At 44.3% G+C, this 15,489-nt stretch overlaps 1 protein-coding gene across 2 annotated transcripts; it reads left to right on the top strand.

The window, feature by feature from the left end:
- The first annotated feature begins 1,374 nt into the window (after positions 1 to 1,374).
- LOC120931359 (E3 SUMO-protein ligase ZBED1-like) lies at positions 1,375 to 4,267 on the top strand. Of its 2 annotated transcripts, XM_040342716.1 has the most exons (3): positions 1,375 to 2,659; positions 3,101 to 3,310; positions 3,401 to 4,267. In XM_040342716.1, the coding sequence occupies exons 1-3, from the start codon at positions 1,590 to 1,592 to the stop codon at positions 3,855 to 3,857; spliced, it is 1,737 nt and encodes a 578-aa protein (XP_040198650.1). In that variant the 5' UTR covers positions 1,375 to 1,589; the 3' UTR covers positions 3,858 to 4,267. The 2 variants fall into 2 exon arrangements, with proteins under 2 accessions (XP_040198650.1, XP_040198649.1); XM_040342715.1 differs by having other exon boundaries at positions 3,101 to 4,267.
- Positions 4,268 to 15,489: the final 11,222 nt, after the last annotated feature.

The raw sequence follows: 15,489 nt of genomic DNA, 5'->3' as shown, positions 1-15,489 counted from the left end.
CACTGTGCCCATCAAACGCAGCCACTGTGCCAATCACACGCAGCCACTGTGCCAATCACATGCAGCCACTGTGCCCATCAAACGCAGCCACTGTGCCAATCACATGCAGCCACTGTGCCAATCACACGCAGCCACTGTGCCAATCACATGCAGCCACTGTGCCCATCAAACGCAGCCACTGTGCCAATCACATGCAGCCACTGTGCCCATCAAACGCAGCCACTGTGCCAATCACACGCAGCCACTGTGCCAATCACACGCAGCCACTGTTCCCATCAAACGCAGCCACTGTGCCAATCACATGCAGCCACTGTTCCCATCAAACGCAGCCACTGTGCCAATCACACGCAGCCACTGTGCCAATCACACGCAGCCACTGTGCCAATCACACGCAGCCACTGTTCCCATCAAACGCAGCCACTGTGCCAATCACATGCAGCCACTGTTCCCATCAAACGCAGCCACTGTGCCAATCACATGCAGCCACTGTGCCAATCACACGCAGCCACTGTGCCAATCACATGCAGCCACTGTGCCCATCAAACGCAGCCACTGTGCCAATCACATGCAGCCACTGTGCCAATCACACGCAGCCACTGTGCCAATCACATGCAGCCACTGTGCCCATCAAACGCAGCCACTGTGCCAATCACATGCAGCCACTGTGCCCATCAAACGCAGCCACTGTGCCAATCACACGCAGCCACTGTGCCAATCACACGCAGCCACTGTTCCCATCAAACGCAGCCACTGTGCCAATCACATGCAGCCACTGTTCCCATCAAACGCAGCCACTGTGCCAATCACACGCAGCCACTGTGCCAATCACACGCAGCCACTGTTCCCATCAAACGCAGCCACTGTGCCAATCACATGCAGCCACTGTTCCCATCAAACGCAGCCACTGTGCCAATCACACGCAGCCACTGTGCCAATCACACGCAGCCACTGTGCCAATCACACGCAGCCACTGTGCCATCACATGCAGCCACTGTTTAATCAATTGTTATTGATTAAACAGTGGCTGCCTGTCCCCAGCCTCTGTCCCCCTCCTGTGTCATGTCCCCAGCCTCTGTCCCCCTCCTGTGTCATGTCCCCAGCGTCTGTCCCCCTCCTGTGTCATGTCCCCAGCCTCTGTCCCCCTCCTGTGTCATGTCCCCAGCGTCTGTCCCCCTCCTGTGTCATGTCCCCAGCGTCTGTCCCCCTCCTGTGTCATGTCCCCAGCCTCTGTCCCCCTCCTGTGTCATGTCCCCAGCCTCTGTCCCCCTCCTGTGCCATGTCCCCAGCCTCTGTCTCCCAGTTTTCCAACAATGATATTTACTGCTTTTTATAAAGAAATACAATTGCATCAGTATTGAGTTTAGCCTTTTGGCCCGGCCCTCCAAAATATTTTTAGTTTCTCATGTGGCCCCATCGAAAAAATAATTGCCCACCCCTGATATAGACCAATACCTCATAAAACGAACATAGATCAAACTTATAATTTTAAAGGGTGAACCTTTTTGGCCAAACAAACTTTATTGTTTTTTTTCAGAACTACAACACCACACATCTAGCTAGACCGGAAACGGAAACACGAGGTTGCCGAAATGGATTCCAATAAGATTCTGAATGGAAAGTTTACTTTTAAAAAGTTGCCAAATGGTTCCATTGACAAGACCAAAGTGATCTGTGGGTTTTGTGGTTGTGAACTGAGCTATCATCGCAGCACGTCCAGTCTGAAATACCACTTGATGGCCAAGCACACAGCTGATGGGAATTCTCCGCTCCCTGGTCAAAGCCAGGCGACAATGGATGTTTTCAGACAGAAGCACATGGATACCACAACTAAGAACAAACTTACTGCAGCCATAGCTAAATGGGTGGCTACTGCATGTAGGCCTGTTAATGTTGTGGAGGACGAGGGTCTAGCTGATATCATTCGCATCGCATCAAACGACTGGACCTACGAATTGCCTTCGAGAGCCACCATTACAAGCAACGTACAGAAATTGTACGAAACGGAGAAAGCCAAGGTACAGCAGGCGTTGGACAATACAAAAGCAGTCGCGCTCACTGGTGATTACTGGACGTCCGTAAGTAATCACAACTACCTCGGGGTCACAGCGCATTACTTTGATCCACAGTGGAAACTTCAAGCTCATGCTTTGACTGTTCTAAAGACAGAAGAGAGGCACTTCGCTGATGCTGTTGCAGAGCACTTTATGCAAGTAGCTAGAGAGTGGGACATTGAACAAAAAGTTGTCTCACTGACCACGGATAGTGCACGCAACATGATTGCAGCGGCCAGGCAGCTCCCCTTTGTGCACGTGCCGTGCATCGCACACAGTGTGCACCGAGCCGTCACGGTTTCTCTAACCAACAGCCCGTTTGACAGCGCATTGGCAAAATGCAGAAAGGTCGTGGGACATTTTAAGCACAGCCCTGCAAACCAAGCGGAGCTCGAGCAACAACAAGTCACACATAATAAGAAGAAAGAGTCACTCGCACAGGAAGTGTCAACCAGATGGAATAGTACCCTGGAAATGATCAAGCGTGTTCAGCGGAATGCTGAACCACTGAAAGATGCACTGGCCCTGCACACAACCAACATCGCCATGCCAACAGTTACTGAGCTGGAGAAACTGAAGAAGCTCGAGGCTGTGCTGGAGCACTGCAGGTAATTCATTGTGTATCCGTGTCGTTTGTATATCTGTTTGTTAAATCAAAGTAGGTCTGTGTCAGAGCAGTAACATTAATGATTGGGTGTGTGTATATCATACTTGCCAACATTATTTAAAAATTTCCAGGGACACTTTGCAGCACAGCTATTAATTAATTACCACACTGACTTCTCCGAAGCTCCACCCACTCCGCATAATCTTCGCCTGGCGAACATTATGCGTAGTGGGTGGAGCTTCGGGGAAGTGAGTGTGGTAATTAATTAATAGCTGTGCTGCAAAGTGTCTCAGGACAAATGTTGGCAACTATGGTATATGTGCGTGCAGGTAGGCTATGCATGTGTGAAAGATTAGAGAGTGTGTGAGTGTGGTGAGTGGGTGAGAGAATTACAGTAGGCCTAACTAGTTCCCCACAAAAGTGAATCTCTATATTATTGCAGGTATGTTTCTGAACTCCTGGGAGGAGAGAAGTTTGTGTCTTGCTCAGTGGTGCTGCCAGCGTTGTGTCATCTGTCACGAGTGATGGAGGTTACTGAGGATGATCCAGCTTACACGATCAAGTTCAAGGGAACCTTCGCAGCAGACATGGAGGGTCGCAAGGAGAAGACCAACATCACGTGGCTGAGAGTTGCGACAGCACTTGACCCAAGGTCAGATAGCAATGAGATAGGGGTATTGTCGCAATTTTGTTATACCCGCACCTGTACTTGTATTAAAGTTGCATTTCATTTCATTTCAAGGTTTAAGGATCTCAAGTGTCTGAGCAAACCTGACAGGGCTGAGGTGTGGGGTACGATCCGCGCCTTGCTCCAGGAGATGGTAAGGGAGAGGCCTGCACAGCCGGATAACAAAGTCACGCCTGAGCCTCCTACAAAGAAACCAACACTTATGCTTACAAACGAGTCTTCGTCTGATGAAGAGGAGGACAGTATTGACCAATGTCTGAGGCGCTACAAGTCAGAGCCTCTTACTGGCATGGATGACTGTCCCCAGGAATGGTGGTCCACACATGAAGGGGCACACAGTGAAATGGCCCGCCTTGCACGCAAGTACTTAGCAACACCAGCCACATCAGTACCTTCTGAAAGGTTGTTTTCACTGTCTGGGCATGTTGTACAAAAGAAGCGAGCTTCCCTGTTGTCTGAAAATGTCAACAGGCTTGTGTGTTTGAGTAACTGGCTCAAAGCAAAGAAGTAGTATGCTTACATTTTATTGGTTACCGTTACTGTTCATACTTTCTGAAATAAGAGGCTGAGTTGATGAGCCATGGTTTAATTGCACTATAGGCTGAGTCCTAGTTTACCTTACATGTACACTTTGTAATTTGATTTTGTATCGCCCTGTTTTGATCCCTTAGAAAGGGGCTGTTTGTGTGACAAAGTATTTTTCACTTTTTTATTAATGGACAGTGTTACATTGTGTGAGAGCTTATTTGCTCCAAGTGTTAATGTTAGTTTTGAACACTACATTATATGCCAATTTTGTTTTCAATAAACATTTGCAAAAAGCAAGCCGATTCACTTTTCAATTTGATTAAATGCGATTAATCGTGAGTTAACTATGACATTAATGCGATTAATCGCGATTAGAAATTTTAATCGCTTGACAGCACTAGTTATAATATCTCATGGGAGAAGCATTCATATAAGCACCTGATTAGTATATTGGGACTATATTGGGACTTTAATGAGAAGAGGACAGAATTAGAAATCCTCTAACTATCACATATATATTTTTTTCCATATATATTTTTTCTATATTTTTTTCCATATATATATATATATATATATATATTTCACATTTCTAGGTGGATAATATAATATTTGTTTGTTTTTGAGTTAGTGATCCTTTGAATCTGGCATAGGGAAATACATGCTTTATAAGAGCTTTATTTTATAAGTGTATAGCATATATATGCAAGTTTTTTGTGTTTTTTTGTGTTGTTTTTTTTTGTGCAATTTTTCTGAAAAGAATATCTGTATATAAGCACTTGGCACCTGGCACATATTTATACACATTTATATTTATTCGATGTATTGTCAAATGGAGGTGATATGTATTGGGATTAATAACTAAAACCATTGCCCAGAAGTAGTTGGCGATAGATCAACCACTAGGGGAGCGCAATCCACATACCACATTCAACTTCACCCTATAGTTAGGTCATATGTACTATATGTATGTTACATTTTTACATAATTTGTCAGGTTGAAAAAGACACTTCCATCTAGTTCAACCAATAAAATAAATAAATGAACAATCCCATATACACAATCCTATACACACAGTTGACCAGAGGAAGGTGAAAATCCCCAGCACAGCATGATCCTATTGGCTACAGCAGGGGAAAAAATTCCTTCCTGATCCCCCGAGAGGCAATCGGATATTTCCTGATCTACTTTACTTATAAATGTTAGTACCCAGTTTTATTATGTACATTTAGGAAAGAATCCAGGCCTTTTTTTAAGTAATCTACTGTGCCGTCTAGAACCACCTTTTGAGGGAGTCTATTACACATTTTCACAGCTCTTACTGTAAAGAAATATTTCTGTATGTGGAGATGAAATCTCTTTTCCTCTAGATGTAAAGAGTGCCTCCTTGTCGTTTGTGATGATCCTAAAGTGAATAACTCAACACCAAGTTCACTATATGGGTCCCTTATGATGCATGAATATTCTTAGCCCCCAAGTGCATAACTTTACATTAATCAACATTAAAGGGGTTGTAAAGGTTTGTTTTTTTTATTTTCGAAATAGGTTCCTTTAAGCTAGTGTTGAGAAGAAAAAAGAAAGCAGAGTTGGCGCTGGTCCTATGGGGCCTTATGGAGCCTATATTAAGGTGCATTATGCAAAAAACAGTGTGCAAAAATGTGCACAAACTGGTAGATACTCCTAAGTGCCAGTGTGCCTGTGTAAACTACTGAAATATTCACACAAAGGTATACCATAAAATACAACTTTTTGAAAATAAATAAATAAAATATAGAAAACATATATATATAAATAATAAATATACCACAGTGCTATGCAAACCAAAGTTTTAATGTGCTTGTGCAAACACTGCTAAATATAAAAAAATATAAAAAATGTGCAGACATAACCTAAAATCCCTATTCTATTGAGGTGCCTATGTTATCCCTTTACATATAAAATTGTGCAATATAATGTCCTTATAGGAAATGGACAAATCCTTATTGCCAAGTGCTGAGTGATTTTAGAAGTGCTTTGTGCTCTTATAATGTTCCGTGATCACTGCAATCCGTGCTCTTATACGGCCCACGCTCACCAACTTTTCCACCCCTTCTTAGGGTCTGGTGCCTTCACAGTATAGGGCAGGCATGTCCAAAGTCAGGCCCGGGGCCAATTGAGGCCCGCGTTTCGGTTTAATGCGACCCCACTGGTAATTTGGATATATATCTCTTTTGTAGCCCCCAACGAATCCCTGAGCGCAGCGCATTCAGAGGCTGCATTCATGTCAATGGTGGGGCTGCATTCATGTCAATGGTGAGGCTGCATTTATGGCAATAGTGATGCTGCATTCAGAGGCTGCATTCATGGCAATGGTGAGTCTGTATTCATGGCAATGGTGAGTCTGCATTCATGGCAATGGTGAGTCTGCATTCATGGCAATAATGAGGCTGCATTCAGAGGCTGCATTCATGGCATTGGTGAGGCTGCAGATGGGCACTGATTAGGCTGTATTGATGGGCAGTGACCCATATTTTGCTTCACAGTTCTTTATTTGAAATATATTTTTTTTCCTGAAACTTCCCTCTTAAAGTGAAGGTGGGTGTTATAAGCCTGTGCATGTTATACGCCGATAAATACGTTATATCCAAATAAATCCAAATCAACACACACAGCCACAAAGGCATGAGAATTCTTGTTGGGCCGTTAATTAGTTAATTTGAATTTAATTTTAATGGTTCAAAGAATGTCAGGCAAAATGGTCGGCCCTCACGCATGTTCACTTCATCAAATCTGGCCCTCTTTGAAAAAAGTTTGGACACCCCTGGTATAGGGTATGAAAGTTACATGAACCTGCAATACATACATAAATATTGTCATCCAGGGCAAAGCACCTGGTGCAATAGGTAGCACTCGTAAATCATTGTTCCCTTCATGTATTTATTTTTTTGCACTTATCAAACAAACATAAATTACATTTTTTTTTTTTGCATCATATTTTTTTAATTGAAAATTGTTTTTTACAGTTATACAACCAAAAAGCAAGACATACAGTGGCCCAAACCAGTGACCACTGTCAGAAACACTTTCATAAAACCAGGAAAAAAGTGACAACCATTCTTGTACCGATAAATGACATAATAGATGATTTCTTAAAGAGGAAGTAAACCCTGATGGGTTTTACTTCCTCTAGCCTGCTGCAAAGCCTGTAAATGAAAAGCATAATGGGCTAGTATGCATCACATACAAGCCCATTATGTGCAACTTACCTGCAAAAGAATCCAGCGATGTCCCCTGTGTAGGCAGTGTCCATCTTCTGTCCCCTCTTCCTTTCCGGGCTGCGGACTCCGGCTCTGTGATTCGCCGGAGCGTGGCGTCACTCCCGCGCATACGCACGAGAGCCGCCATTTACGGCACAGGCTGGGGAAGAAACGCCACTTGTTTCTTCCCCGTGCTTGTGCCGTTAACATTTTTGGCAGACTACAAGTGAAATATCTCCTAAATGGCGCACGTTTAGGAGATATTTCCACTAACTATAGTTAAAGTGGTTGTAAACCTTTATTTTTCACTTTTACCTACAGGTAAGCCTATAATACGGCTTACCTGTAGGTATAAAGAATATCTCCTAAACCTGTACGGTTTAGGAGATATTCCCCTCGCAATGCGCCGCATGCGCAGGGGGGTCCACGGCGAAAGGACCGGCAGCCGCCGGACCTTGCCGCGTTTAAATCTCCCGCGCGCACGGCGGGAGTGACGTCATCGCCGCTCCAGCCAATCACAGCGCTGGAGCGGCGATACCCGGAAGACACGCCAGAGCAAGATGACATCTCACTCGTCGTGGACCAGGTAAGTGCTACACACCTCGTTTCAAGGTAAGTATTTCATAATCAGCTAGTATGCGATGCATACTAGCTGATTATGCCTTTTGCCTTGCAGGTTTAAAAAAAAAAAAATTATATATGCGGTTTACAACCGCTTTAAGCCTTAATCTAGGCTTACCTATTGGTAGAAGTAGTCAAAAGGGGTATACAACCACTTTAACAAACTCCAGCAATTGCTATAATTAAAGTCACCAGTACCACCATGCCACTGCAAAAGATTATCCACATTGCCATTAACACAAATGAGAAGGCTATTTTACCAACACTCGATCTCCACCAGACATAGATTCTAGTGGTGAAACATACAGTGAGGAAAATAAGTATTTGAACACCCTGCTATTTTGCAAGTTCTCCCACTTGGAAATCACGGAGAAGTCTAAAAATTTTCATCGTAGGTGCATGTCCACTGTGAGAGACATAATCAAAAAAAAAAATTCCAGAAATCACAATTTATGATTTTTTAACTATTTATTTGTATGATACAGCTGCAAATAAGTATTTGAACACCTGTCTATCAGCTAGAATTCTGACCCTCAAAGACCTGTTAGTCTGCCTTTAAAATGTCCACCTCCACTCCATTTATTATCCTAAATTAGATGCACCTGTTTGAGGTCATTAGCTGCATAAAGACACCTGTCCACCCCATACAATCAGTAAGAATCCAACTACTAACATGGCCAAGACCAAAGAGCTGTCCAAAGACACTAGAGACAAAATTGTACACCTCCACAAGGCTGGAAAGGGCTACGGGGAAATTGCCAAGCAGCGTGGTGAAAAAAGGTCCACTGTTGGAGCAATCATTAGAAAATGGAAGAAGCTAAACATGACTGTCAATCTCCCTCGGACTGGGGCTCCATGCAAAATCTCACCTCGTGGGGTCTCAATGATCCTAAGAAAGGTGAGAAATCAGCCCAGGACTACACGGGAGGAGCTGGTCAATGACCTGAAAAGAGCTGGGACCACCGTTTCCAAGGTTACTGTTGGTAATACACTAAGACGTCATGGTTTGAAATCATGCATGGCACGGAAGGTTCCCCTGCTTAAACCAGCACATGTCAAGGCCCGTCTTAAGTTTGCCAATGACCATTTGGATGATCCAGAGGAGTCATGGGAGAAAGTCATGTGGTCAGATGAGACCAAAATAGAACTTTTTGGTCATAATTCCACTAACCGTGTTTGGAGGAAGAAGAATGATGAGTACCATCCCAAGAACACCATCCCTACTGTGAAGCATAGGGGTGGTAGCATCATGCTTTGGGGGTGTTTTTCGGCACATGGGACAGGGCGACTGCACTGTATTAAGGAGAGGATGACCGGGGCCATGTATTGCGAGATTTTGGGCAACAACCTCCTTCCCTCAGTTAGAGCTTTGAAGATGGGTCGAGGCTGGGTCTTCCAACATAACAATGACCCGAAGCACACAGCCAGGATAACCAAGGAGTGGCTCTGTAAGAAGCATATCAAGGTTCTGGCGTGGCCTAGCCAGTCTCCAGACCTAAACCCAATAGAGAATCTTTGGAGGGAGCTCAAACTCCGTGTTTCTCAGCGACAGCCCAGAAACCTGACTGATCTAGAGAAGATCTGTGTGGAGGAGTGGGCCAAAATCCCTCCTCCAGTGTGTGCAAACCTGGTGAAAAACTACAAGAAACGTTTGACCTCTGTAATTGCAAACAAAGGCTACTGTACCAAATATTAACATTGATTTTCTCAGGTGTTCAAATACTTATTTGCAGCTGTATCATACAAAAAAATAGTTAAAAAAATCATACATTGTGATTTCTGGATTTTTTTTTTTGATTATGTCTCTCACAGTGGACATGCACCTACGATAACAATTTCAGACCCCTCCATGATTTCCAAGTGGGAGAACTTGCAAAATAGCAGGGTGTTCAAATACTTATTTTCCTCACTGTATGTAGGTTCTAAAGAGGACAGCCATGAATTCTGAAGGCCCTGTTCACACCTGTGTTTTTCAGCTTGTAAAACGCTTGGCTCTGAAGCTCCAAAACGCCCAACAAGCAAAATCCGGTTCATTTTAATGGCCCCTGTTCACATATGAGCATTCTGTCACCTGAAGCAAAACACCTGAAGCTCAAAAAAGTACATGAGCTTCTTTTTGGCAGATTACAAGCATTTTTGGCACCATAGACTTCAATGGAAACGCCTGACTTGAACACAAACACACTTGTAAAATCCTTAAGCCTCGTACACACGGCCGATGAACTCGACGTGCCAAACACATCGAGTTCCTCGGCCAGTTCTGCACTGAAGCCGCCGAGGAGCTCGGCGGGACGAGTTCTCCCATAGAACAACGAGGAAATAGAGAACATGTTCTCTATTTCCTCGCCGAGCTCCTCGTCGGCTTCCTCGGCCGAAAGTGTACACACGGCCAGTTTCCTCGGCAGAATTCAGCCAGAAACTCGGTCGGAAGCTGAATTCTGCCGAGGAAACTGGTCGTGTGTACGAGGCCTTAGATAGCAGCTCTCCACCCCTAATTTTTTCTCCCTCTCCTCCCCCTAGTGCTTTCCATTGGCTAAACAAAAACTCCTGAAGCTGTAAAACTTTTGTAACACATTTCTAAAACCAGTGGCGGCTGGTGCTTAATTTGGGGGGCGGCAAACAAACTTGACCCCTCCGTGGAAGACGAACGATGGCGGTCAGTGCTCCCCCCCGCCCCATGGGGGACGGATGGCGGTGATCAGTTCCCCCCCTGCACGCATGGGGCTTTAACACTGGAGAGACAGCAGCGGTTGTTTCAGGGCACTTTGCAGGCACTATATTTAGCATTATAGTGCCGGCAAAGCACTCCAGCATGAAAGGGGTCTTAGACTTATTTTTTAGGGGTCGGGTTGCGGGCTTAATCTCAGCTGTCTAAAGATACTTAGTCAGAAATTAATTAGGCCAGATACAACATGACACTGAGGACATTTAAAGAGGAAGTAAACCCTCTCCGAAAAAAGAAATTCACCCTGCAAGGCAAAGGCATAATCAGCTAGTATGCATAGCATAGCATACTAGCTCATTATGAATTACTTACCTGAGATCAAAGCCTCCGCAGCGGTTATCGTTCACCTCCTCCGACGCCACCATCTCTCCCTGTGTGACTTCCTGGTATCGCGGCTCCAGCGCTGTGACTGGCCGGAGCCACGATGACGTCACTCCCGCGCATGCGCATGGGTGCCGCCACTTATGACATGATTGCCGTTACAAGCGGCACGCCCAGACTGCACCGTAGACTTCGGTGCCGCTATTTCTGCAAATATCTCCTAATCCTTTTAGGTTTGGGAGATATTTATTCCACCTACAGGTAAGCTTTAATCTAGGCTTACCTGTAGGTTAAAGTGGTTGTAATGGGTTTACAACCACTTTAATTTTGCTTAGGGAAAAAAGAAATTTCTGTACATCAAAACAGCATAGTAATTGCCTGTTTTTTTTTAAAAATACAGTAGGCACGTTTTATTTTTACCATATACTAACATATGTGTCTAGCAATTTGTAGGAGCATTAGCAATCTGATTGCAGGTTCACTTATGAACCAGTGGCTGGATAGTTACATGGAAAAAGTGTTTGTATATCTATTTCCCTTATTTCGTATGGTCAGGATAAGATAAAATATATATATATATTTTTTTTTGTTCAGGCAAATATTGTCACGGTCTGGGGTCAGACTAGGAGACCAGTAGCTATAGCAGTAGGGGGACTCCCACAGACCAGCAAGATTGGTATTTAAAAAAAAGTCTCCCTGGCAAATAATGCAGGCTCATCTGAGGTGCAGAGTCTAAGTACTAACCGGTTTTCACCAGAGTTACTGATGGTGGAGATGGCCAGGTCACTGTCCTCAGGATAGCCCCACCAAGAGGTGAGCAAACTAGGGTCCAGTAGATACAGCAGATAGGTATTAAACAGAAGCGTAGTTAGCCAACAAGTCAAAAGGTCGGTAACATGTACTTGCAGGTTAAGATCAAGCTGAAGCATAGTCGAGGAGCAAGCCAAGGGTCAGTAATGAGTGATATTAAAGATATGGACGGCAGCAGGAAAGACAAAAGCAAAATACTGTCTGGAGAGAGCACAATAATCTGGCAAATAGGAAGTACAGTGACCAGGCTCCAGTTGCTGCTCTATATTAAATGCTGTCATCGCCCTCTTTGCTTCTTTCAGGTCGTATAATGGTTCTCTTCAGCCAATGGTCAGTCATTGACAATATAACTCCAATACACTTGCATATGAGTTACATCATTCTTGGCACCTCGTTCATTTTGGGAATGGCTTATAATGAGCTGGGATGTACACTGCACTTTTTCACAATAGGAATTCAGTTCCCCTTTAAAAGGAAGATTATTATGGTTTAAAGACAGCATTAGAAAAATAACTAAAGATTTTTAAGTTTTAAACTGTGTTATATGTAAAACATTATCTTTTACAAATTTAATTCATGAGACAGCATTCCTGGAGCAAGACAAACTCTGGATATCTTAAATGGGTTCTGCTTGGATCTGCACATGCGCAGTTCCCGGAGCTTGACGAGCCGAGCCGAGCATATGCTGTATTCGGCCGACGGATTTCACAGAGGCTGTGCTACGCGGCACCAGCGAGTGATGTTTTAGGACATCCCTAAATGGGTTAATGGAGGCAGGGGGAGATTGGAGGCAGGGGGTGATTGTGGCTGCGGTGGCAGCACAGAGGTGATTGGAGGCAAGGGGTGATTGGAGACAAGGGGCAAAGGTGGCACTGCAGAGGAGGATGGATGCATCGCAGAGGGTGGGGGATGGAGACAGGGGTTGTTGGTGGCACCGCAGAGGGGGAAAAGCAGGCAGAAAGACAAGAACGATCTGCTTGCTTCTGTGTCTGACCGTCAAGCGAGACCGAACCCTTTATTACCATAGCTTTATAGACAGAATGACATCATTCACAAGAGCACATTTGATTGGCTTAGTCCACTCAGACTCAGGGGCCATCTTTGTTTCTTCGATGGAGGAGGTTTTGGAGTAAAAAGTATAAGGGAGGGGTTTGGAGACATCTGTTTTCACTCTTACTTCCTGGCCAAGGTTTAACTCTATAATGACTTTTTAAGGAAAATAATATTCTAATACACTCACACATACATATGCATCTATCTATCTATCTCTATCTATCTATCTATCTATCTATCTATCTATCTATCTATCTATCTATCTATATATATATATATATATATATATATATATATATATATATATATATATATATATATATATATATATATAGATCAAGAAATAAAATAAATAAAACAAATAAAACAATATAAGGAAAGAAAAGCAACATTTGATTGGTTTTAGTAAAAAGTAGCATAACACAAAATAATCATTTTATTTTAACTCCATCACAGTCCCCCCTTAAAATGACTATTTGATCAGTACTGTCCCTATGCTCTCTTTGTCCCTGTGCTTGGCCACCCTACTGGCAACTCTTTTGTATTTTGCATAGCATCCAGACAGGGCTTATCCGTAGTCCTTCTTCAACGAAACTTCAGGAGGCGGTTAAACACTATTATTTCCCTCACTTGAGAATATTGTATGTGTTTTTAACAGGTAAGGACTGTAATGGAGGATACGGTCCCTCTTCTTCCTCCTTCATTGGATCTCCAATATCACCTAAATTCAAAAAAGTATGAGTTACCTCTTCAGCTGCTTTTCCTAACAGCTTCTTTATGCAGGGCAGAATACAACAAAACATTATCGTAACCAATATAAGCAGAAACAAAATTGCTATGCCTGAGTACAAATGTGTTATCACCCAAAATACTGTCCCCAGGTAACATTTCACATACACCCACCTTGTTAGCTAAAATCATGTCTAGGGCCATACGATTTTACAAAGTCATTTGTAAAACGCTGGATATCAGGATAGCGGTCGTGTAGTGCATCTAGACATGATCACAAGGGGCCTAGTGGAGACTGCAGTGAGAAATACCTCCATCCAGACCATGCTGATCCTCCGGATCTTTCCCTGTTGTCGCTTTTGTTTGCTCCGTCTCCTCAGCTCCCAAGCTGAATGCACTACACGGCCGCCATCCTATCCAGCGTTTGGCAATTCATTTCAGCCCATTGGTAAGTATGAGTTCCCTCTTCAGACCTCTCTTGTCAATCATTCCGCCTGCCCCCCATCTAATAACATACATCTATTGGGGCAGATCCACAAAGCACTTACGCCGGCGTATCTCGAGATGCGCGGCGTAAGTGTATATATACGCCAGTGTAACTATGGGCCGTATCCACAAAACGAGATACGCCTGAAAAAGGCTTTTTCCGACCGACGTAATTTTCCTGCACCGGCGCATCGTGGGCGCATATATACGCTGGACACACCATTGTTTTTCTATTCAAATATGCAAATGAGGGAGATACGCGATCCATGAACGTACGTGCGCCCGACGTGGGCTACGCGCCACGCATAAGTTATACGTCCGGCCTAAAGTTACCCCTCATAAAAGCAGCTGTAACTTTGCACCAGACTTGTGCAGGTCAGCTGGAGAGCAGCTTCAGCAGCACCGTTAGGGACGAGCTGAGCATCCACACTTGCAGGACAACAATCTGTATGCCAACATGCCAGGGGCATCCATGGTCATAGCTATACTACTGGCTTTACATGCGCGTAGAAGGAGGAGGGCGCGGGTGCGTATATACCGACCGCGCCTAAACGTCTGGCATGGGGGCTTCGGAGGTGTATCGCATCTTCAGATTCAGCCCTGCTGCCATCCTGGAATTAACCAGAACCCTGAAAGATGACATCACCAGTCAAACACACCGCTTACAAGCAGTGGAGCCACTGGTCAAAGTACTGGCAACACTCCATTTCCTTGCCAGTGGCTCGTTCCATCGTACAAGTGGAGTTGTGGCTGGGATGGCACAATCCCCCATTAGCAGATGTGTGCACCAGGTTGTCCCCGCAATCCTCAGACGCATGGCCCACTACATTGTCAAACCCACCCAGGAGCATCTGCGGTTGAAGGCAATGTGTGATTTCTACAGAATTGCAGGATTCCCACGCACCATGGGGGCCATTGATTGCACACATGTGGCACTACGGCCCCCCCGTGACACAGAGCACATATACCACAATCGGAAGCACTGGCATTCCATCAACGTACAGGTGATAGCCGATGCCCAATGCCTCATATGGCATGTCCGTGCCAAACACCCAGGGTCCAGCCACGACAGCTACATATTCCGTCAAAGCCCCATCCCAACAGAATTCGAACAAAATGTGTATGGGGACAGCTGGCTGGTTGGTGAGTGACATGGGAGTCAGGCATGACTGTCCTACCATGGGTACAAATATCGTGGCAGTTGCAGTATGTGGTGAATAGTGTACAGGCACTGTAACCTGTTCAGCCTGGCAGACCTACTTTTTCAATAAAGTGGTCCACAAAATCTGGTAAGCGCATCCCCTGTAAAGAGCAAATCGGGTGAAGTTTCTATTAGATGGTGGTGGCTGCAGTATCACCAGGATTGATTGCATGAACACTAATTTAAGTATCCTGTGAAGGCGATTTCTTATGAACTGTGTTTATCTATTGTGTCAATCAAGAGACACACACCCTTGTTTTGCACAGCAATTGTTTTCACTTTTTATATTTATTATTTTGTATATTAGCTTGTTGCATATCATTATCTCACGGATTTATATTTATTGTAATTGTGCACCCACCGGACATCTCTTGGGAGAGATTTGGTGAATGTTGGTTTCTTATATATTTGAGTGTTTAATTTATTGGTATCATCC

Source organism: Rana temporaria, chromosome 3 (assembly GCF_905171775.1).
Source record: "Rana temporaria chromosome 3, aRanTem1.1, whole genome shotgun sequence".
NCBI classification, from domain to species: domain Eukaryota; kingdom Metazoa; phylum Chordata; class Amphibia; order Anura; family Ranidae; genus Rana; species Rana temporaria.
This window is presented reverse-complemented; position numbering and strand designations above follow the sequence as displayed.

What these genes read in the sequence shown, in the direction of transcription:
- LOC120931359 (XM_040342715.1), top strand. Translation starts at nt 1,590, where the DNA reads ATGGATTCCAATAAGATTCTGAATGGAAAGTTTACTTTTAAAAAGTTG. An exon ending in GCTGTGCTGGAGCACTGCAG is followed by an intron (nt 2,660 to 3,100) that starts GTAATTCATTGT and finishes ATATTATTGCAG; the next exon opens with GTATGTTTCTGAACTCCTGG.